General features: G+C 48.6%; 1 protein-coding gene across 3 annotated transcripts in view; it reads right to left on the reverse strand.

Moving 5' to 3' along the window:
* The window catches only part of XPNPEP1 (X-prolyl aminopeptidase 1), a 29718-nt gene extending 14878 nt beyond the window's left edge, over positions 1 to 14840 (reverse strand). Inside the window, exons 1-8 of one of the 3 annotated variants that reach the window (XM_035330201.1) lie at positions 14713 to 14840; positions 11779 to 11909; positions 6265 to 6328; positions 4682 to 4786; positions 4285 to 4377; positions 3568 to 3711; positions 3084 to 3179; positions 769 to 850 (exon numbers count right to left, since the gene is read on the reverse strand). In XM_035330201.1, coding sequence (XP_035186092.1) covers positions 769 to 850; positions 3084 to 3179; positions 3568 to 3711; positions 4285 to 4377; positions 4682 to 4786; positions 6265 to 6328; positions 11779 to 11895 — 701 coding nt within the window. In that variant the 5' untranslated portion in view covers positions 11896 to 11909; positions 14713 to 14840. Of the gene's footprint in view, positions 1 to 768; positions 851 to 3083; positions 3180 to 3567; positions 3712 to 4284; positions 4378 to 4681; positions 4787 to 6264; positions 6329 to 11778; positions 11910 to 12397; positions 12810 to 14492; positions 14553 to 14712 lie in introns of those variants that run through there. The other 2 variants (XM_035330200.1, XM_035330199.1) reach the window with 2 other exon arrangements.
* Between the last annotated feature and the right edge of the window lie 9650 nt (positions 14841 to 24490).

A 24490-nucleotide genomic window follows, 5' to 3' on the forward strand; every position in this document is an offset into this window, starting at 1 on the left:
TGAAATTATGAGGTACCATCCTGCTGAGAAGAAAGGAGTTGATAGCGTTTTTGTTTGCACGACACATTCACAATGGCTGCATCCCATCACTGTGCTTCAAGCAAGAGAGAGTAACAGAAGCACACAATGGCCATTCCCTCATTTTTAAGAGTAACATCTCAAAGTGGAAAATCTACTGTTAAGTACCACATTGTCCTCTCTTTCACTGATTAAGAAAGTTCAGCTCACCCTTCATATGCAACTTGTACTCACTCAGCCAGGTTTTACCCCAGACGCATCTAACCAGCAGCTTGGAGATGCCTCTAAAACTCTTGTGCTTGCTGAAGCTCATGTTATGCGGCAGTAGCAGGGAAAGTAGCCTTCTGTCCTAAATCAGTCCTGAAACTTTACTGCGTGGTCCCTGAAGTTTTGAGGTGACTCATAAGTCAGAGAGGTTTTCCAATGCCCGGGTCAGCACTGGCTCTTACCCACGTTTCACCCCGGGCTCCAACAGCCCTCCGTTATCTCAGGGTGACACCCACAGGGGTCAGTTGTCCTGCCCAGTGCAACCCTGCAAGTTAGCTGAGGTGCTGAGGGGCACAGCACAGCTATTGGCTGCCTCTCTAAATCTGATCGGGGAGGAAAGTAATTAATGTCAAAGGCAAATGTGCTCAGAAGGGACATTAAAGCATCCGAGCGTTAAGTGTTTTAAGAAGACAAATGCTTTGCTGGAACGGATCTCCCACAGAAGAATACATCTCGGGCGACAGAAGAGGGGAATATAAGCACCTGATTGTGTTCATTCCTATGACGGCGTACGCAAAAAACACAGGATTGTACTCAACATCAGAGCCTCGGAGGTTGAAAAGCCCTGGAAAATAAGAATGCCAAGAATCACAGTCCTGGTTCATCTTTTGCAACATTAATGAAAGCCAAAAATAATCTCAGCAAAACACAGTCAAGCAATGAGTCGTCACGGGTGCAGGCCATGGGTCCAGCTCCCACCCAGCTGTTCCACATCCCGCTGCCTTTCTGGCAATCCTCATTTTTGCCAGGAGATGGCACCAGAACCACAGTTTAAACACTGCCATCGAGCAAGGAAATTAGGGTTTAACTTTTAAAGGACAGCTGGCTTGGTAGAGAAAGCAGGTACAGGCAAAAAAAAGATATGGACATGATAAAAAAATTATTATTTGCTCTTTCTAGTCTCTTCAGTATGATAAAAGCTCACTTCTCAACAACCAGATGAGTTCAAAGTTCTAAGAGGTTATATCATTTAATTCCAAACTTTTTTTTTTGATAATTGAGGGAGAAGGGAAACAATAAGGAAGACCAAAATGCTCCTTTTTTGGCCTCTCCTTTGGGTGCCTCCAACACCTAAGATTCAGGCTGCACAGTCTTAATTCCTCCCCCCTTCCCCCCCCCAAAAAAAATAAAATTAATTCCTCACAACTCCAGGCAAAGTCAAGAGGGGAAGTAGATGTTCAGCATCTCCAAACTCATGATTTTAGGGTCAAATAAAAACCCCAGGATATCCAATTAGCTAAAATGAGTTACTCAAGGCAATAACACCAGCCAGCAGGACAGCTGGAAAAAGAACCAGCATGTCCTAAATCACAACCAAGACTGTATTCATCGAACTGTGCAAATTCTGCCACGAAAGTCAAACTAGAGTTTGATTCTCCCCAGGGGAGGAGTAGGTCACTTGAAAGCAAGAGAGAACCACAAAGAACTCTTTACTGCATGGGTACAAACTTCCTCGCTCAGACGATTCCCAATGCAGTACGGAGGTCTCCTTTGTGGCCCTCTCTTTCTGTCCCCAAAAACTTGTCTGAAGTTTAATACAGGACATTGAATTAAACTGAATTAAAGAGACCTTCCCGTTCCTCCCCCAGTTTGGGATAGGAAATCAGCCAGGTACCTGGCAATAAGCTTCTCTCATGACCTCCTCTGGTCTGTCTTAAAACCCTTGATTCATAACCTAGCTTAGCTTTGTTGAAGACATTTAATTTGAAACCACCTCAGGGCACCAATTTATCATTAATTTAATTGGAGATGCGCCTGAAAAGGTGAGACAATCTCTGCTCACACAGGCCTCCCCAGGGAGGAATCATATTCACCACTCCCTGAAGTATTTCTTTCATGAAACAAACTCTGTGCTTGGTGTCCCAGATCCAGGAGAGCCCACAGGCCCCCACAAACTGGCTTCTCCCAGCGCCGGAGACTCTGTGCCTGCAGTGCTGGAGCTCGGAGCATGCCATTTTCATTTCTGCTTTGTCAGATCAGACATGAGGTACATACATTAAGCAGCACACACCCTGCCAGTGCTACATTCCCACTGCACCAGCGTGTGCATTGGGATGCACAAAGGATACACAAAACTAGCAGGAGTCCCAGAGGAACCACTGCTGTTTCTGGCTACCCTCCCTTTTACACACTGGGCTGGTAGCCAGGGTGTGCAGACCTAGTTACCCCGGGGCCCCAAACGCAGGGGAGACCCTCTAACAGGACCCTTGGACCCTGGGTTGAAACGATCTGGAAACAACAGCTGAGCCCTGACATACTTGTTTTAATCAAAGCATTTGCCATACACTGGAGAGGTAAAGACTGACATAAAACCTTGTGACAATTCGGAAGATGACTGAATGCCATGAGCCCCACCCTTGCCTTATGTACACAAAGCCACATGTTGCACTGCTTTGTTTATAGCCCATCCTTCACAGCAGATAACAGCCTCCATCTTCCCATAGGGCGAAGCAGCATCAGGATACTTTAGAACCAGAAGATCTCACGGTCATTTTTACCCCTCTGGAAACTGCCTGAAGCTTTATGTACAACTTTCCTTTACCTTTGCCTGTGCTGTTTTCAAAAAGTGGTCATTTGCTGCCCTTCCTAGGCCAGAAGTGTATCCAGGAGCTGTACTGGTGTAAAAAGACAATGTGCAGAAATGCAGGCTCGCTGTTTGTGACCTAGTTTCTCAACTGCAGCTGATACAAGTTAATCGACATCTAACAAACACGTTGGCTGTCATGAGTGCCTCTCACCCTGGCAAGGAGGTCATTTATTTTGCAGGAAGAACTGAGAAGGGCAATGCAAAGACTTACATGCTACTTCATCCAAGGCCGTTACCACAAACCACAGGACTTTCCTCTCAGCCATTTTTGAACGGAGGGCTACAATTTTGTCTCTCCAGCTGACCCCTGCAAAACACAATACGAAAGGCTACAGTCACCAACTTTACTGAGGATGATGGTGGAAACACAAATGAACTGGATTTTGGAGGTACTCAAAGCAGACTGTTTTGCTTTTTGCTCAGTCCTGCCTAGTAACTGACACAAACCATCTCAAACAAGCTGCCCTCTCCAGACATCCATGGATTTGTTTCTAAATTATCCAGCCTCTAGCAAAGTTACGTCAAGTTTCAAGAACAAAGAGGTCATTAGCTGAGGTCTGACCAACTTCTCAAACCAATCACAGCAGACCTTATTGGGCTCCAGAAGTGTTTTTCTCACTGTCTTGTAAGACAAAAGCAAAGGGAGATAGGACATTATAAACAGTCCCTGTATTCTGTGAGTAAAAACTTCTCACCTGTGTAACTCAGGTCCAGTGTGATGAGAGGCTTGCAGGGGCGCTGAGGACAGTCCGTCCAGATTGTATCAATCAGGTTTTCTTTGATAGGTACAAGATCGTGGCCAGCACTTCTCAACACTTTGGACATCCTCTTCCATTGGTCTGACACAAGGAAGAGTCAAGAGTGATAGTTTCAAAGAACACATATTGATGAACAACAGCCCCATTCACTGGGGGGAAACAAGAATCTGAGTCTCCTCCTTTCTTTACAGCCTCTCCTTCCAACAAAAAAAAAAAAAAGCAAAAGCTATTGCAACTTGAGTTCCACAAACACAGCCACAGCAGGGCAGCAGCAGATACAGAACCTTGTGGCCCAGGAGCCTCATGCTTCTGCTGAAGAACTGCTCCAGCTGGGAGAGAGAAGCCACTGGAAGGAGCCACCCCAGAGACTGCCATAATGATGGCTCTGCTTTTCACATAAGGTCACTGCAAGTCCAGAGAGTAGTTGCCATCTCTTATGTTTTGGAGTCAACAAGCTGCCGAGAAGTTCTCATGACACATGCCTAAAACTAAAATCCAACCTGTTTTGTATAATGGTTTAACCCCCCACCACTCCATCTGGACCAAAGTACAGCAACATTTAGCTGCACATCATCACACAACAGCTTAGCCAGGGAAGCAAAGAAGCGAAAACTAGCTGCCCAGCCCAGAGTTATAAAATAAAGTAAAACCAACCAGCTGGAATAATGAAAGGGTCCACTCCCACCTTCGAGCCTTCTGGGAGGACGCTCACCAGCCAATCCTCCTGAGTCGGTGTATCTTTCAGACCTCCATGGATTAAAAAAAAATATAATAAGAAAAGATTCACAGAAGCAGTCATACAAAAACATTACTACACTACCCAAAATACCAAGTCCAAGCTGATGCAGACATCTACTAATGCATGTCTAGACCCATGGGCAAGAAGAGACACAGGGCCCTTAGACCCTGAAGCAGGAGCAGCAGTGTATCCAGTATGTCCCTAAACTCCTGCACGATGGGGTATCCCTACTGCCCAAGCTGTACCATGGGTGAAGCAGCTTGCGCTTGTTGAGTGTTTTTCAGCAGAGCAGTATCCTGGTCTCCTGCATACCCATTTTCATGAGAGTCCAGTTGTTATCCATTTGATTTGCTGCTTGCAGGAAGTAGCGCCCATCTGTCCACATGGCTGCGTGCTGTTCTGTTACAATGGCAGTACCTAGGCAGGAAGGCAGAAAGATGTGGTTATTTAGAGGTTGCTTAGAGTCGGTCTCCACCTGGCTGTTGTCACACGAACACATACTGTGCATCCCCAGACTCCATCCCATCTTCTTACAGGTAGGAAGCCTGAGCTCTGGCCACCCACAAGAAGCAGGTGTTACTAGGCTGGCCTAAGTAACTCCTAAGTCACTCCTAGCTGCATCCCCTTTCCTAAATGTTACAGCTGCAGCAGAGATGGCTGAACAGGAACTATGAACATAAACCTCTGCTGATTGTCCCATCTGTCCTATTCTGCTGACCCCAGATGGATGGATGTAAACAGACAGTTAAGGCAGAAGGCAGTGACATCCCAGCAGGGTACTCTCACTGCCTTGCCCATACCAAAAAAAAAAAAAAAAACACACACCACAAGTCTTTTGAGTCTCTGCATCTTGACTATATTCTCCCTCACCTACATTCAGGAACCAAAGCACAGATTAGCAGAGCAGAGTTTCCAAAAGTGGATTGTTTTCTACTGAACTCCTACATACACCCCCGAATCCCATTTTAAGCTGCTTCAACCTGACAAGATGTAAAGCAATAGTGCATTCCATCAGGAAATGCAAGGTGAGTGAACCCTGAATGAAACTTCATTGATTAAACAAATGCTAGGCTGGGAACACAGGCCTTCCAGGTACATAATGAGGGTCCAAAACAGACAGGAAGATTAAGAGGCGGCAGTGTGGAAGGCATGACATTAATGCAGGATTCAAATTACCTATTAGCATCCGGCTGCAGCCCTGAGTTTATCTCCTTCCACATGGGGGTCCCAGAGTAGTTCATAGGAACTGATGAATGGACCCTCCAAACAAGTAATTATCGGTATTTATTAAACCAATTTACAACTGGGGGGGGAAAAGACCTAAATTTAGTTTAAGTAGACTAAAGTGACTTTCTAACAATCACGTAGCAGAGTTACATTGCTTAGGGTACAGCCAACGTAAAAAATAGGTCTCTTGACACAGACCTATCCTACAGCCAAGAAAACATCCTGTCTCAGCAAGATAAGCAAACTTTTCCACAGAGTTCAGTTTCCAAATGCTGTGATTCTGGCCCTGGCTCTCTCTAAACAGAAGGGCTAGCTGAAGTCCATCCCTACTATTTACCCAACCCAAACGGGCGTTGTAAAGTTCTATTCATACTGGCTCCACGTCAAAAGAAACGAACGTAGGTTACAAGAACCACATTAAGGAGTTAACAGGATTTCACTTTACGGATGGTTCATTGACGGGTCAAACGTTCTGAAAACTTGTTATTGCGCTGATATTACATAATTCCAGTGGGCAGCCAAGACATAATTCTGCAGAGGCTGAGATGGGAAGAGAACAGTCCAAACAAGCTGGATAGTTTTCCATCCTGCTCCCATGCCATGAATGAGACCGTTTCTTTATGGGGGAATTCTGGACATTAGCAAGAACCCAAGTTCTGGAAAAGTACCTGCAGAGCCATCAAATCCAGAGATGAACGCCCGTCTGCAATCACAGGGTGCGATGTACTCGCTCTGGAAAACAAAAGAGGCAGCAATTATTTATAGCAGCAGGGGGGGGGGGAAAAAAAAAATCAGCTGACGACAAATACTTAGATAAGCTTCTTCTCCTAAAGGATGCCACGGAGAGAGAGAAATGAGTTAAAAAAGCCTCAGCTCTCCTTCCCCAGAACATTTAATCATCTGTGATTATACTGTATTTACGTCCAACTGGTTTGGGAGTTTTTGTAGTGTTTTTTTTTAAGCTGCAGCACTTTTCTCCCACAACTGTCTGTAAACACTGAAGTGCTTCAGAGTTTGCAGATGTTTATTTCACACTCAGCCTCCCCTTTAGGCAACAAACAAATGCTGTCTTTGAATCTGCAATGTGAAAGGAAGAGATATCAGAAGTGCCCCTTGATCTTGGAGACCAGAGTAATCAGCATATAAAATCTGCATAATTCACTATCTCCAGCGAAGTCCCCTCACTGGGATTTATGAGGATTCCTTTAAGACTTTGTCTTCCACAACACTGAAGAAAAGTATTGAGATGGTAGAACTGTAAAATCTTTAAGCCTTTACGAACTTTCATAAGGTGCTGATCCTCTCACTTCTTCCTTGCCTACTCAAACCCCAGCTACAGCAGAAACTTTGGTTTTACCAGTGAGTGAGAGAGAATCAAAACCTACTCCTCTGTCCTCGTCCCAAACCCATGACAACCTGGGTTACTGGGTGCTTCTGTCAGTAACGTCACAGAAGAGCCTGAGAAGGCACAGATACCTGACAGTCATGGGGGCTGCCAGAAGTAAAAAGAATAACCATACCTTGAAATGGCCCACGCATTTTTATGGGATCCCATTCTGGCAAGTTTGAAGCTTGGAACTGCTGAGCAGGCCTGTTCATTAACTAGCACAACTCAGCAGAACAGCTTAATCCAGGCTGACAGCAGTGACGTTCGAATGGCAAACCCCCAAGATCTGTACCTTAGAAATGATCTGAAACCTAAGAGGGTTCCTGTGCCCATAAAGCTCCTCTCCTCCCAGCTGTGCTGTGGCAAGAGAAACATTTTGGGAAATGAGCTGAGAAACCACAGCCTGACTCTCAGGTGCCTTCGGTTCCTGCTGTGATAGGTATGCACTTCCCTCTCTCTGGCCATGTCTATTTTTAAATCACCTGCTCATCAGAGAATCCTCCCTTCAAATCTATTCTTCTTCACTGTTCTCCTGAAGAAGGGACAGGGTTCAAAACCACAGGAACAAGCAAGCACAGACTGCAGTAGCTCCCAGTTACCAAGGACCAACAGTTTATTTCTGCTTCTAACCACTCCACGGTCAAAACCCCTCCAGCACAGCCACGTCTCTCCTCTCCCGGGAGAGGTCCTGGGCGGTAGCTACCAACCATTTCCCACTGACCTGATGAAACCGAGCCTTGGAACAGCAAAACCCATGGCCCAAAAGAGGATCTGGCTGAATAATTTTTTGATCTCGATTGCCAGGGAAAATCCCTGAGATTGCTCCCAAGAAATCCTCTATTTCATCTAACCACTAATCAGCAGAAACAGTGCCACTAGCCCCCTGCAAAAGAACAACGGAGGCATCAGCAGGCAGAGAAGACAAAGCCCTTCTGGGAAGGGAATCGAACATCCATTTCCAACAGGTGCCTACCTTACAGCAGCAGGACGGCACCCGAAGGCAGAGCAGCGCTGGGCTGGAGAAGGATCCTTCATTTCAAAATTTCCAAACAACTATCCGCCACGATGACTGCTACAGCTCCCCCTCCCCAACACTTTTCAACTCACAGCAGGGGCACCACATCCGAGGGCCCAACGCCTGAAGGAGATGCTGGATATTTCCCACTGTGGATCACATCACTCAGTGTGATAACACAGGAGAGAAACATTACAGGCTGGTTTGCTTGTGCAGGCAATTTTGCATTCATGGGAACAAGTCAAGGCTGAGCTAGCTGCATTAACAGCCCAGAACATCATTAACAGCCCTGAACAGTGAAATGGATTGGTGTAATTAAAAAAAATAATAATCTACAAGGTAAAAAAAAAAAAAAGTTTATCCGTTTTAGATCTGGTAAAAGCTGACCTAAGCTAACAAAGACCTTGACTGAATGGGAAATACCTCATGCTGTCCCATTCACAGACAAATCCAAAGAATGTTTCTGTGCTCACAATGAGGCAGATGGGCTTTAAAAGGGCCTGTGAGGGACCTGGAGGGGAAGAGGGTTCATTCATCTGTCAGCCTGAATTCCTGCACTCCCACCTGTTCCGTTCCATGCAGCAACCCCCTCTGCGCAAAGACGAGCCCATACTTTGCACAAGCTAAAATTACAAGGGGAACACCTGCGTACGCCACACAAAGTACAGGCCACAGCACAGTCAGAGCCAGGTATTCCCCTGGGGCCTGTCTCGCAGCTCTGCTGGCCTTCAACCTGCCCCTTTCTCAGGCTTTCCATGGCTGCTCTCCACACCTGTCAGTCCTGGGTGTGCAGATAAAATTGGGGGCTGCATCACAGAAACCCTCAGCCGAGCCAGGAAGAACCCAAAGAAATCAGTGGTGCTTATCGCCAGTCTCATGGCTGAGTCATTAACATCTTAAAACTTATTTTACCCGGGGCATTCAAATGTCAACGTAGAGCACCAAGGAGAAGTGCAGCTCACTGCCCGCAGAGCTCCCACACTGATGCCGCTGAAGAACAAACACTGCTGCGTGCCTGGAGGGAGGTCAGCATTTGCTGCCAAAAACCTAACCACAGAGTAAGATCCAGAACAGGTCAGTGCAACCTGTGCACAAGCCACCTCCTCCCTTGCTTTATAGCTCTGCTGATTCCTCAGCTCACAACACGTGTGTCAGAGGAGGCAGCCCCAAGCAGATGGCATCTCTGCCAACCCAAACACGGGGCCCTGAGCTGGGCAGGTCCTGCCTTCATGTGGAAGATCAGCCAGATCTGACCAAATTTGTTTGCACTGAGCCAAGACCTGAGGTGGAAGCCAGCCCCAGTGATGCTGTGACTCAAACCCAAGCTCCAATACAAATATCATTCCCGCCCACTAAGGGGAAAGCGCCTCCAATCTCTGGATAACCCCACATGGGCAGACTCCACATTCAGCATGAACTGGACGACAATGTAAAAATGGATCCTGCACTTACCACTGCAACACCCCAAAAGCTGAGACAAGCATTTTTCATGGAGACACAAAGGGATTGGGTGCCTCAGTCCCAAAAGCATGGCACTTCATCTTTTCACGTTCCTTTGATGACGCAAGCCATGAGACATGCCCAGTACTCACAAAAAGCAGCAGGGCTCCTTGCATGGACTTCAGCCCACTTCTGGCTGGGACTGCTCTCCTTTCTCACCACCCTTTGGACCACCCAGGTCCCCAGGGAAACAGTTAGTTTCTCCTGACTTCTTATCACCAGCATCAAAACATTCAAAACTCAAAGCAGCTGACATTCAGGGCTGGCTACAAACACCACAGATGCCTTTTTAGAAGCCTTGATAAGCCAAAGTCAGGGCCAGCTGCATGAGAGCAGCTCTTCACGTCTCTCACCTCCTTACACAATTAAGCATGGAAAGCAGTGACAGAACTGGTAGCAAGACCCCAGGCAGTATTATAACCCAAGCCTTTTGGCCTTGGCAGGAAAAAAAAAAAAAAAAAAAATTAAAAGCACCACAAAGCCCAGAGCTCAACTCTTCCCAGTGATGTTACCAAGAAAAGTTAGGCGGCAGCAGCAGCATCAGGGCCTGATAGCACCAGTCCAACTCAGGGGGTTCTTTGCAACCAAAAAGGCCGTGTTTCACCCAGCCTAACACCGGGGTCAACACTACAGGTGGGAAAATCCTCCTTGTTGATCAGTTCTCTGGCATGGATCCCAGGATAGCCTCAGCAACTGCTGAGAGAAGCAAGGACAGGAATAAGTAGCTTGGGCTACAGGTAGGAAACAGCTCAAGCCACTAAAAGCTTGGGCATCACTGACCACAGTGTTCTGAGTCAGAGGGAGCTGCCTGAGAGCAAACTGACTGCAGGCCTGCAAAGTTCCTATCTGCATACAGGAAACCAAGCCTTGCTTGGAATGTAAGGAAGCTGCAAATCTCAGCTCATCACAAGTCACCTGGATCAGCGAGGCTGTTCTGGGATCAACAGGTTTCCGCCTATGCCTAAAATTGCAGCAATTCCCAAACCTCACGGACAAAATCCCGTGCTAACTAGTCAGGAAGTGCCAAAATCAGCAGCTTTTGGTAATCGTTTCCATTTAGATAGATTTTCTCCACAAAGAAACCTGACCAACTTGCCCGGCAGGAAATAGCAACATAGGGTTCTCTGCTTAACTGCACTCTGTCAAGGAAAAGAGAGCAACAGAAAACCCCAGAAGTCCTGAGGGTCACATTCTTCAACTCACATGACAGCATTTAACATCTAGTGAAATGAAACCAGAGTTATATATGGATGGAGGCAGCTCGAGGCAGGAATGCAGCAGACAATGGCAGCTGCAGAAAGCGCCTTCCCCCCTACCTGCCCAAGTTTGGATCTCCTAAAGAGGAAACATGATGCTGCACATCACTCCCAGGGCACAGACAAGCCTGGACCCAACGCGCTGCAGTGCCAAGTCGAGGGCAAAGGTTCCGATTCAGTTGCATTTTGCTCTCTTGCACCCTGGGGTAAAAGAGAGCTTTGGGTGCAAGCCAGGAAGGCTTCAGGTCTTTTGTTTCCTGAAAATGGCTGAGGAGGGAAAAAGCCTTAGCAGTTCTCAGGTCTCCCAACAGAGCATGCAGAAGAGCAAAACTAGCAAACGAACAGACTGGGGAGGTAAAAGGCAGTTCAGAAATTTAAAATTAATGTCACAGACTACAAAAATCTTAGCCATGAAAGCTGCACACAACAGAGCTGCCACCACGAGTTACCCCCCTCAGCCCAGCCACTCCTGTCTTTAGTGCCCAGGATTGGCTGATGCAGGAACGGGTCATTGTGGCATCCTCCTTCCCCGCCTCTCCAAAGCCCACTCTGCATGGGATCTAAGAGCTTTAGCACAAGGCAGCAAATTCCAGAAAGAACTGGATCTAGCAAAGGGAAAGCTCGGCAGCCACCAGGCTTCAGAGCACATTTTGGTTGGGAGGTGCTAATGGAGAAACTAAAAGCCATATAATGCCTTTTCCTCCCCCCGTAAATCCATCCTTTCCAACAGCCAGGATGGGGACAGCAAGTGCTCTGGCAAGCTCCCTTTTCTCCCTGGAAACAATCTGATGAGAAGTTGCTGGTGGAACATCCACACTGATTTGTTGCAAGAACGTAAAAACCTTAGTCTCCTGAACAGGCTCCAGAAAGTTTTTCCAGCATGATGTTTCTCAGGTTACTCAGGCTTTTATGCTAGAATCATTAAAGTGAGTGGATGAAGGATGACTTTAGTTATGCCTGGCTTGTATTTTTTTATTGGGAAGGAAAGTATAATTGTTCCCATAATCTATCTATCCATCCATACCTGGTGGGCATCTCCGGAGGGCACTATGTAGGCTTGGACAGGCTCCTGGACATACCTGGGACTCTTCATCACCTGCCGCAGTTGTTTCAGCAGCTCTGTTGTAATTTTTGGACTCATCTTCTCACCTGCAACTGGAAGAAAGCACAAAAACTTCAGAGGTCCTCCAGCCATCCCTGGCCTCGCTCACATGCAGGCTGGACGCTGCCACCACTAGGAACTCTCTCTGAGGACATCTGTACCAGTGTCACACACACCATCCCTTCTTGGCACCTGGAAGCAGAGCAGCTCAGACATGCCCAAGAGCTTGAGGAACCCCATGACAGCCAACAAAGGTCTTGGCACATTACGCTGAAGGTTCCAAGTCCGCACAGATCAGTCACACACACAGGAAGAAACTATCTTTTCACTTTGGGGGCAGAAATATTGTGGCTTATTCGCTGCAGGAGCAAACAGTGCAGGGAGAGCGAGCTGCGCGTTTTGGGGACTCAGAGCAGTTAAAGCAATTTTTAGAAGTTTCACCACAGCCCGGGATTTCATACTGGATTGGGGACCGGATTAATTCAGACAAAAGAAATCTGTTCCCAAGGACACGCACAAGGATTTCACAGGGTGTATTCACCTCTGGGCTGCATGTCAGCTCATGCAGCGAGTACCCAGCTGTAACAGGAGGAACAGCCCATCGAGCTCTCACAGGTGACTGCCAGGGGACAAGGGTGGCTTAAAGAAACCTTCCCTAAAGACCTTTGGCAAATGCTCTGCTGATCTCAGCTTGGATAAAAGAGGCAGGAGTGGGGCACAGCACAGATGGAGGGGAAAACAAGGGCACAGGCCAAGCACACTCCCTTGCCCCAGTTCTGCAATGGGTGCACCTTTAGTATTGCAATGCGCAGCAGACTCTCAATCTGCTTCCCAAAAACCATCAGCAGCTGGAGCCCGCGGTGAGCACCATGCAGGGATACAGAAGGCCACGCTGCTGGGAAGCCAGAGCAAAGGCTGAGGTGCCTCACTGCAGCTCGCTGCAGAGATTGTGTAAGCAGTGGCAGAGGCCTGGCCTGAAAGCCCACAAAAATCAAGTGATGCCTTCAGAGATTCTCTCTGTCTTTTCCTCACTTACCTCTGTGCAAAGTGCGTGCAAAAAATCCCCTTCCCAGTCTCCTGCCCACTCCTTTCACACGTAGACATGCAGACTGGGATGCTGTAACCTTAATGCCATCACTCCCAGAGCAGGGTGGGCAGGCTCTGTGCTGCCTGAACACCACACTGCGCAGTATTTTATTCCAACCAGTTCATTTCACAGTTCATTTCACAGCTATGTCCACAAACACAGAATAGATGGCAGAAGCAAACAGCAGGCAAGTCTCAAACAATTTTTTACCTATACATGCTCTTATTCTACTTACACCTCAGTAACTACCAGAAGCCCCAAGAAACATCACAGCCCTGTGCCAAAACACAGTAAGGCACAGTTCTGTCCTGTGATGCTTGTCATCTAAACAGGGAGGCAGAAAGGCTGCGTCCGTTTCACAGAGCCATAGGAACACAGTCTGATCTGCCAAAGGCCAAGCAGCAACACTGTGACTGAGTCAAGAACTGCACTAAAACCTGCTGCTTTCAGGTGTGAGGGTCTCTGCCCAAGACCGTCACTCATACTCCTCGCCACAAGAAGCTCAGAGCATACCAGACTCGCTTGTGACACGCTGTCTGCTGACTGGTACAATGTGTTTTAAAATCCAGCTCACAAGAAGCAAAGGATGCACAAAAGGCACCACACACTACAGCACCAAATTGACAGCCTGACCCCAGTGCCTTCACTGGGACTAGATTACATCTCAGATTTATTTCCAAGACAAATTCCATATTTTTCCTATAACGAGTGCCAACTACGCTGAACTTTATTATACTGTGAGTGTTTCTGTCCGTCCTTTATAGCAAGCTGCTGATTTATTTACAGAGAGAAAAAACATAGAAGAGGGAGAGCAACAACATTGTGACTAGCCAGCAGATTTACTTATTTGTTTTAAATAAACTCACGAGGACACAGCTTCCTTTCTCCACCTGTGCTTTGTCCCCAGGAGCCTGGAAGTCTCATTTGAACAGGCAAGAGCGACAAGGCTTTGCTTTTAATTAAGCCCGTTGCTGACAAGGCCCGGTTTTCTTAGCAAGCAAGAGGTTCTCTTGAAGAGAGAAAAAAAATAGATTGAGAAAGTGCTCTCGCTGTTGAAAGACTTGCTACTAAAACAGAACAAAGCTTGATTAGTAATGAAAAGCATATCAGAGAGGACTTTGATTTTAGATAGCCCATAGAGTGTAAGAAAAAAAATTGAGAAGTTAACAGTAAAAAGAAAAAAAACTGCAAACTTTCGAATCACATTGTCTTTGCCTTGTAGAGACAGACGAGTTATTTTCTGTCAGATCTCTGCTAGCCATTTGCTGCGGTCCCTCTGTAATTACAAGCCCGTGTGAAGCTAACAGAGCTTCCCTGCCAGCAGTTACTGACTCCAGGGCTTACAGCCCCGATGAAGCTCAGGCAGGCGATATTTAGCTGGACATTCAGCAGCCCCGTCCCTGCCCCAGCGTTTCCCGAGGCCTCAGGCCCCGGTTACCTGCCCCGCCGCCCCCCGGCTCCCCGTGCCGCCGCTCACCGAGCACCATCCCGCGAGCCGCCGGGCCTCAGCGAGCCGCGCCCGGGGAGCCAAAGGGCGAGCCCGCACGGCACGGCGACCTCTGCCCACACCGCCCGGCACGGCCCGGAACAGCCCCGCGGGGCCCAACCGGCAGGGCCGCGGCGCTGCGGCGGCCAGCGGGGGGACGGGCGAGAGCGGGCCGGGGCCGGGCCTCTGCCGGCCGGGCCGCCGGGAGCCGCCACCGCCTTCCCCAGCCCCTAGGACCCGGACCCGGGCCCGACCCGGCCGCGCAGCCCCTGCCCGCCCTCACCTGCCGCCTAGGCCCGCCGCTGATGACGTCGCGGACGACGTCACGGGAGCGCGGGGCGGAGTGTTCGCGTCACGGCGCGTGGCGTCACGGCGCGTGACGTCAGCGGGCCGCCTAGTTCGATGCCCTCAAGCTCACTCCTCAACTTTCAGCCTCCTCAGCACGGTCCCAGCGCGGGGCTGGGCACTGGGGAGGTACCGGTGGCCCTCTGGAGGTTAAAATAAATGAGGAAAATAAAACGGAAATGTTAAAATAAATGAAGTCACCGCTGCCAACGCCTCTGTGCTTGGCGTGGTGACCAAAACGCCACCCGCCTTCCTCTTCGCTCTTCTTTCTCTTCCCAGCTAAGGGCTCGGTTTGATGAGGTGCACGAGGAGGCTGCGCGCACACTGCCCAAAGCGCTGGGCGGCGAATACTGACGGCTCCGAGAGCTGCCCCTGGTGTCGCAGGGCCGTGTTGTGACAGCTTCTGTACCCAACCGTGGCTTCTCATAGTATTTGACTGGCCAAATGTTAAAATTCAGACAATTTCCTTCCATTCCTGGCACCATGAATAATGGCAAGTTGATCAGGCCCAGCACTGCCAGCCGGCTGAGGGAAGGGACTGTCCTGATCCGATCTGCGCTAGGGCGGCCTCGCCCCCAGCTCTGCTGTGTGCAGTCCTGGGCACCACAGCATGAGGGCATAAAACTAGCAGAGGGTGTCCAAGGGAGCGCTACAGAGATAGTGAAGGATCGGGAGGGCAAGGTGTATGAGGAGCAGCTGAGGGCCCTTGGTTTGCTCAGCCCCGAGCAGAGCAGGCCGAGGGGAGGCCTCATGGCGGCCTGCAGCTCCCTCACGAGGGGAGCGGAGGGGCAGGCGCTGAGCTCTGCTCTCTGGGGACAGCGACAGGACCCGAGGGAACGGCATGGAGCTGGGACAGGGGAGGGTCAGGCTGGGGGTTAGGGAAAGGTTCTGCACCCAGAGGGTGGTCGGGCACTGGGACAGGGTCCCCAGGGCAGTGGTCATGGCACTGAGCCCGTCAGAGTTAAGCATTTGGACAACGCTGTCAGACACAGGGTCTGATTTTTGGGTGGTTTTGTGTGAATCCAGGGGTTGGACTTGGTGGTTCTTGTGAGTCCCTTCCAACTCAGATATTCTGTGATTCTATGATTATGTGATGGGTATTCTCGTAGAAACCTCATTCCAGAAAATGACCATCTAAAAATGACCTACAGATGTATAGGGGCCAGGAAGTATTTCACAGACATCTCGTCACACTGTAGCAGGCAGCACCAAGGCTGTTTGATAGGTGGACGACCCAAAATAATAATAATAATAATAAATCCTTGAGTTCCAAGTGCTGCCAAGGCCTTTATTTCTGCCAGCAGACCTGTAGGGCCTCCAGGCTCCAAGGCTCATGCCCCTGCTTTCCCCATCCTGGAGGAGAAGAGGTCCAGAGATCTCCTTGCCCGTGCAAGTAGGGAAAACCCGTGGACATTCCGCATCCCAGTGCCACCAGTGGCCTGACCCCACAGGACCAGCGTCCAGCCTGTGGATGAGCACTGGGGGTCTCCAGGGTGCACTGAGGACTGGTGCTGAGACGCAGCCCCGGGGGAGGCAGGTGGATCCCCAGGCTGAAGGATCCAGCAGAGGACTGCTGCTAAAGGCTTTGCCCAGATGTGCATGGGAGGCAGCACTATTTATTTCGTTTGAATAATACATGTCCTGTAAGTTAAATAAGAGAAAGGGGAATGAGCTTTCCAGTTAAGCCCAAATGTTTGATGCTTATTTCCTGATCATTTGGGGTCTCTGGGAAGCTTCTAATGAATGTGCCAATGTAGATAATGTAAAATACTTTAATAATTAATTTATCAGTCAGTGCTGGGTATGATACGTAATCTGAAATGATTAAAGAGATAAACTGTCCTTTCTAAGCAGCTGTTTGATCTCAGCTAAAATGGTTAAGTTCAGTTGCAAAGGTGTTTTTTGAAAGTGGTTCAAAATACCTTGCTTTTTATTAAATTGCCCTAAATGGGCTATCTTTTATGATCTTACAATGCTATATTCCACCAGATTACAAAAGAGAGGGGAGAGGGAGGACGGCCTAGCAAGTAGCAACCAAAATTGCCTGAGAACAACCTCGCCATATGACAGAGCCGTTAACTCTGTTGTAATCTTGATCCATATCAAGAGATCAAGGCTGGGAAATAAGCCATAAAAGAACCCTCATTATCTTATCAGCCCTCCTATAGCCATGGTACCTTTATAATAGCTGCAGCTTTCATTTTATTCACCTTCTCCTGTTGGGCACAGCTGAAATTGTGACTCCTGTTTTGCAATCTAATCTTTTGAGATGACCCTTGGCCCTGAGGGAGCTCATAGCTTTTTAATGGCACTGTTGGCTGTTAGTGCACCTTGGCGGGACGGGGGAGGTGGAGGTGGCCCCAGGTAGCTCTCTGCAGACCTCTGGTCCCATGCAGGGTGCTGTGGAGAGGCAGCAATAGGAAAGGGGGATTTGGGGCATGGGGCTGAACACCTGTGCTGAGGGAACAGCTCATTTCACACCACAAGCTGGCTTTCAGAGAGCAGCATCCCACTGGTAGTCTGGGACATCTCCCAGCCTGAAACTCGAGGGTGTACTCATACTAGGACTCCCCAGCAGTCCCTCTTGCATGGCAGTGCTGCAGTGTCCCGTCCCGGGCAATAACCAAGCCTCCCGGACTCGTGCTGCTGCCCTGTGCCCGCCATGCCCGCTGCTCTGCTCACAGTGCTGCAGCAGCTTCATGGTCCAGCCTCTGCCTGGCTTGGCCAGGGCATGTCCTCACAGCTTGCAGGCATGCCTGGGAGAGAGCACATTTTGAGAATGGTTTTCTTCCTATTTTCACCCTAGAAAATTACCTAGCAGTTCACACCTGCATTTTGGTAGTGTACAACAGCAGCATGTAGCGTGCCAAGGCACAGTAAGTCCTGAGAATGGTTCAGCACAAAAGTGATGGTATTTTAAGCTGTCAGCTCTGAGTTAAACAGACTCCAAACATGTGTAATGAGTCTCTTCTGGATCACATTTAAAATAATTTTTGTATGTTTGGAAACAGTGAAACAAGAGACTACAACAACAAATGGTGTGTTTGGGGGAAAAGATAGCAGGGAGGGATGGAACAAACCTATCTAGAGATCCTGTCTCAGCTTTCCTTAGGAGGATGCCTCAGCCAGCCAGGCCTGGAAGTTCATCGGGTTTGGCTGGTTCCCAGTGGCTGCCTTTGTGCATTTGGGAATGAAAGGGAGGCAGTAGCAGGCCAGGTAGATGTCCCAGTGCTCTTTTCAGTTGAGTACCAGACGGTAGGACTCTACTTGCTACTTGTAAACCTTTAATGCCAAGGATGGAAATAAAATGTTTGCAGAGCTCTCCCCCTTGATCTGTTTTCACGCTGAGCAGCGCACATCCCTGCTTGTCTGCACTTGGCTGTTTGCAAGGGAAGTGTGAGCCTTGCAGCGACTTCCAAGACCTCTTCATTTCCCCTTGTCTGCTATAGCAGGGAAAAAAAAAAAAAAAAAAAAAAAAAAAAAAAAAAAAAAAGATGGAAAAAGCTGGATCTAATGCCTGCAAAGGAGAGCATGGTGGACACTGCTGCCCTGTCAAGTGCTTTAGGAGATGGTTTGTTCCGCTTGCGTAAAACAGTGCTGCTAAGGAGGTGTATCCTGATAGTTTGGACATATTGTCTGTATTTAAATACAAAAAAAAAAAAAAAAAAAAAAAGTGCTTATTGTGCAACAGAGACTTTTCCTCAGCTAACGTGATGCCACCCTTCCCCAAGGTCTTCATATTCACGAACATTACCGGGGCTCAGTGCCTGTCATGCCCACGTTTTGGCCCAACACCTGGGAGCACCGTTGCCACACAAGCTTCCCGTGTCTCCCCAGGAATGATACCAGCGATGCCATGTGCCTGCAACACACAGCATGGCCCCGCTGGCTCTGCCCTGAAGTGGCCAGGGCTGGGGGCAGCACCCATCTCCTCTGGTAGCACTGACCTGGGGCTCTCCCCGCTCCATGTCCTGCCATCAGGCTTGCTGGGAGCTGCACGAGGGGCCCCAAACCTCTGTGAGGTGGTGATGGATGGACGGATGGACAGAGCACACAGCCTGTGCAGCCTCATTTCCTTAGGAAACTGGTTACCCACCAGGCATGCATTGAATTCTGCATTGTCAGGACTTCAAGATGCATCTGGCATTGACAGAGAAGGACCAGATGTGGATTTTGTTTGCAATTAGCATTCACCATAGAGCAGAGATTCACTCATAAATATACATAAGGACCCTATTTTACAAGCCCCAGCTCCCACCCAAAGTCACAACCTCTGCAGGCGAGACCTGCTCACCTGTGGAAAAACCCCTGGGGCCTGAGCACATTGGAAATAATTTGGCATACTGAGCTGTGCAATATATTAAATGAAACACAAGAAACAGATGTTTATTCCAGTGGGTGCAGGAGTCCAGACACGAAGTATTGGGTTATTGTCTGTCTCAGATAACAGGACAGAGTGGAAAAGCTGGGATTAAACGTGCTGCGTGTGCCCCATGTAGGGGCTGTGATCCCTAACCATGTAGCAGTCCTGTGGCGGGTATTTCGCAGCCAGACCTGCCCACTACACCAAGCACACGGGCTGTTTGGGGGTTAGTTTGGTGCCTGGCCACTTAGTTTAACTCAGGGCAGGATGATTCGTAGCCCATGTCCATGGGCCCCCAGCCATGATACTTCAGGTCCTCAGGGGCTGCGACCCTGAGGCCTACTCGCAGAACTGAGCCCTGACCTGGTTTTCCTTAAAACAAAGTCTCACTATGTTTGATTGTGATGGTTTTACTCGAGTGGGCAGCCGAGCTCCACCACAACCGCTCTCTCACTCCTCCCCTCCTCAAAGAGGAAGGGGGAGAAAAGACAACACAAAGAGCTCGAGGTTTGAGATGAGAATGATTTAATTAAGGAAAGGGGAATGGGGAGAAAGAGAAACAAAAGAAACAACAAGGCCGCGCGGAAGCACAGAGAGAAAGAAAAAAAAGTTATTCTCTACTTCCCATCAACGAGCGATGTTCGGCCACGTCCCGGGAAGCAGGGCCTCAAAACGCGTACCGGTTGTTCAGGAGAGACCCTCCCCCATGAGAGGCCCCCTTTTATTGCTCAGTGTGACATCAGGTGTTATGGAATATCCCTTTGGTTGGTTTAGGTCAGCTGCCCTGGTGATGTCCCCTCCCCATCAATTGCCCACCCCCAGCCTGCTGGCTCTTGGGGGCCTGGAAGGAGTTCTGATGTTGTGCCAGCACTATGCAGCAATAGACATAACACTGGAGTGATACCAGTGCTGTTCCAGCTATGAGTGCAGAGCACAGCACTGTGTGGGCTGCTGCAGGGAAAGGTGACTCCATCCCAGACAGACCCAACACATTGATTAGTTGTTTTTATCCATGAAACCAAAACTCTAGATTAGGAGGTAGGAAAAACTCAGTTTTTTTTCTTTTTTTCCCAACTGAAACATGAAATCTGAGGAGCTCTGGAGCAGTGTGGGTGCTGGGGTGTCCCCGCCAGGCCGGCTGCTCAGCCCTCAGTGGCTCAGCCTGGGCAATGGTTGCTCAAAACTGTGCAAGAGGAAGCACGAGCCTGAAAACCAAACAAAGCAATTACAAGGATCCCTTTAGGAAGATGGGAAAGAGAGCAGGGGCAGACCTCAAACCCATAAGGGCCAGGGCAGGGCTTGAGCAGACATCACATCTGCCCCCTCCAGAAGCCTGTGAGGAGCGCACGGTGACAGCAGGTGAGGAGGACAGGCAAAAACTTGTCTGAAAGCGACAGGGAGGTTTTAGCTCCACATGTAACATTGGCTGGGACGGTCTGTCAGGTCTGTGTACCTCTTCTGTCCTGCACAGGCTACCTCTCTTTCTGCCTGGGTCTCCTTCACACCATGGCACCTTCAAACGATGGGCAGGGAGCAGAGTGGCAGGGGCTGGGGAAGAGATTAGGCTGTATTTTCCTGTGGTTACCCTTTAACAAGCCTTCCCATTGCTCGGGTCACAGCTTATGAGTCCTACCCCTTTGAAAAAATATGGCCTGTGTTATGGAAAAGCGAGGATGACATTCAGGCTGCACGAAGTGCTCCTTGCCACGACAGACGGGAAGAGGCCGAGTGCTTCACGCCGTCCTCGGGAGTGGAGGCGCAGGAAGGAGGTGGGACAGGGCAGGGGGAAAATTCCACACTGCCACCTCAACTACACCCCCACGGTGTTTTCCACAGGTTAAAAACACTCCTCATTCATTCAAGGGCTCCTCTGGCTCAGAAAGCCTGGTCTCCACCAAGGTGTTTTTTTTTAAGACCTCACACCGGTGATTCAGGCCGAACTCGTGACACTGGGGTTGCGACAACCCATGGGTGACACAGGGACCAGTCCCCTGCACGCCTGCTCCCCAGTCACCCTGCCAGGATTCCCATAATATCGCCACAGCTCTGCCAGGAAACAGACTGTAAAAGTTCCTGTTTTAAGCCGGGAGATGAGTTTTATTGCCGGCAGTCGTTATAGCAACGCGTGGTGCCGGCGAGCAGCACAGTGGCGCGTTGCAGCAGCCCCTGACAAGTTCAAGGCTGCTGCCTTGCTGCTGAAGCTTGTTGCCAAGGCAATGCAACAGAAGGCGAGAGCTGGAGAAGTGACTGCTGCCGGCAGCTCGTGCCAAAAGGCTCCGTCTGCTGCAAGGCGAACTTGGGAAAGCCGCGGTAACGTCACAGCGCAGCCCCACAGCAGGGGAAGGGGCACGGGGACGCAGGGAAGGAGCCCAGGGAGAAGCAGGGGACGGTGTCGAGCACTGGGTGTCACGGAAAAGCAGCCCAGGATGACCAGGGTGTCCTAACCTGCAATGCAAAAAAATGCACCGCGTTTTTGGAGGGAGTAAAGATAATCACAACATCCTGTTTTTTTGCATTTGTTTAACTCGGGCAACACTGCTCCAACTTGAAAGGGGAATTGGGCTTTTTCCCAATGGCACTGGCAGCAAAAATTGTTTTCTCAATACGTTTGTTCTGTGACATGGCTATTGATGCTGCTGTGGTAAAAGGTATGAAGTAGCCTGGTTAACTTTCAATTTTATGCTCATTTCCAGACTTTTTAAACATGCTTCATGACAAAACATTAGCAAGAAAAGAGATAGGGCTACATGCTGATTATTCTGTCCTGGCTATGAGTGTATGCTAATGTTAATGTTAGCATTGACAGCATGCTCTGAGTTGAAGGAGGACTACTACTATTTGACCCCAGAGTCAAATAGATGATCAGTGCAGAAGAAATCAGGAACCAGAGATTAATTTAATTTCAGCTACCAGTACAATATTTTGATGTGTGCTGCATGGTACTGGAGTAGTAAAACACAGGTACTGCTAGAATGCCTCAAATAGTTACACAGTGACCTCACATGAATTGTTGACTTGCCTATTGATCAGTAAAAGCTTAATATTTCCTAAGCAATTACTGTGGCATTATTCTGATCCAATTCCAGTCACATCCCATACATTTCACATGTGCATGGTCTGTCAATAGCTAAAAACAACCTAATCTTTTGCTACTCAAGGACTACTTCAGCAAGTACAACTTGCGGTACAGCAGCAACGTGATCGTAGTGTAACTGAGACCTCCAAATGTCCCACAGCAGAGTTTGTCCTCCTGGATCCTGCTATGGGCCGTGGAAAAGTTGTCAGGTCTGCAAGCATTTTGTGCCATCCAGGAATGGGAAACTAAAACTTGGGAAGTGATTTGTCAAGTGTGCTAAAAGTTTTTGTGTGCAATCATAGGCAGAGCTGTCTCTACTGACCTTCATAAAAGTAAGGCTTTTAATTAACTGTGAAGCATTTTTGTACTAATTTGCAGTTTTTAAGCCATGGGCCAAGAAGCAGAGAGTGACTGGTCATACGCTTGTAGCCATCACTCATTTTTCAGCAGCTAAATTATATTCAAGGAAGCTGACAATGTTTTACTTGCAACCTTACTGCTGCTACTGGTACTTTTCCACTGTCTATAGCTAGCTGTGAGATACTCTGTGATCAGAAAGGAGAGAAAACCTGGTTCAGGCAATTGCGAAGGGAATAAAACATTGTCCAAGAGGATGTTTTTGTTGTTTATTATTACTTTTATTATCTTATTTTAAGACTGACTGTTGTATGAAGGAACACAAGAATCCTAAAACCAGGCATTAGCATTTATTTTTTTTTAATAAGAAAGCAAAAGGAAACTATTTTTAGTCCTAGTTGAATTTCTCTGCTGGTGATTCTGCACATGATATTTACTTCTTAACATAACCAGGAGATGGTTTCACAGCCCTCTGGAATAACCTTCCTTTTTCTGAAGAGAAGCACAAACAGAAGCCTGGCTAGTGAAAAGGCAAAACCATATGGGCAGGACACTGAACTTGATCTGCAGGATCCCAGCCCGTTTCCAAGACCTGGCTCTCCTGTCTGCAGGTCCCATCTGCCCTTGATGCCTGTGACAGTAGGACCCTCCTGGAAGTTTTCTGGACCTGCTTCACCACCCTGAGTGTGCTGTGTGATGTCTCCTCCAGGACAGATGGGATGCACAGGGGAAGTTCAGCCCCCCACAAAGAAACCAGGGCTGAATTGTGCTGCAGCTAAGCGCACCTCAGTAAAGCCAAAGGGCATCCCCTCGGCTTGCTCCTGCCCGCTGCCCTGGCCCTGGCTGTGCCCCTTTTTCGTCGCTCAAGAGCCATCCCCAGGAAGCAGAGACGCAGTGGGGAGCCAGGGCAGCACCATCAAGATAGCTACTGGTAACAGAAGAGACAGAGCTATTTCCAGAATGATTAATACTATTAGCACATGCTGAAGCTTAAGGCTTAACATAAGCTTTAAAGGAATGGATTTTGATGTAAAAAGTGAATAAATGAGACAACTGTCAGAACAATGAGTGGCGAACCAAATAAAGATCCTTAGTGTAGGAGATACAGATCCCTCCCTGCTGGCTGCTTTTCTCTGCAGCTGCTGGTAGAAGTCTCATTGCTCTTCAGGATGGAGAAAGACCCTGGCAATGGTGTGTGACACTGAGACACCCAGACTAGCATGCAGCAAGGCAGCTCCCATGACTAAGAAGCCACATGGCATTTTAGCATGGGCACAGCCACAGCAAGGCACCGGGAGCCAAGGGCTGCTCACTCCAGTCCCAGCCAAGCTGCTGGAGCCTGCTGGGGGCATCTCTGGGCTGCCCTTCTCCATGCACACCTTAGAAGCTTGCGAGAGTGCAAGTCAGAGAGCTCATCCTCTGGCTGAATAAAAAGCATGTCTCCAAGGGCCATCTTGACTGGATCATCTTCTCCTAATCCCCACCGCGGCATTCTCATTGACATAATTGAAAACCTGCAGCTCATCTTTTGAGAGCCAGGTTTAACCTCCCATAGGCAACTCCCAGGAGGACAGAGTTTTGCATAATCTGTTACACAGCAGGGATCAGGTTTAGCATTATTCTGTTTTGCTTCTCTTGACGCTCTCGTTTCTGTGTAGAGCAGGCAAACAAAATCTAGTAATAGTTGTACAACATCCTCTTCCCTGATTCCTTTTCTTTTTTTTAACCCCAGTCATGCAGGCTGTTTGTTTTGCTAAGAATATCGCGTTGCGTAGGCAGCTTTTATTTCCCTTTCAAAAATATGTTCTTCTCTCCTTACACGAGACATTTGGAAAATAGATGCCTCTAATGGGTCCTCCAAAATCTAGTGGTTTTTGTTCCATTGGATGTGTCCGAGAGGAGGTCACACACTCAGTGTTT

The sequence above is a fragment of the Oxyura jamaicensis genome, chromosome 6, assembly GCF_011077185.1.
Source record: "Oxyura jamaicensis isolate SHBP4307 breed ruddy duck chromosome 6, BPBGC_Ojam_1.0, whole genome shotgun sequence".
Taxonomy (NCBI): domain Eukaryota; kingdom Metazoa; phylum Chordata; class Aves; order Anseriformes; family Anatidae; genus Oxyura; species Oxyura jamaicensis.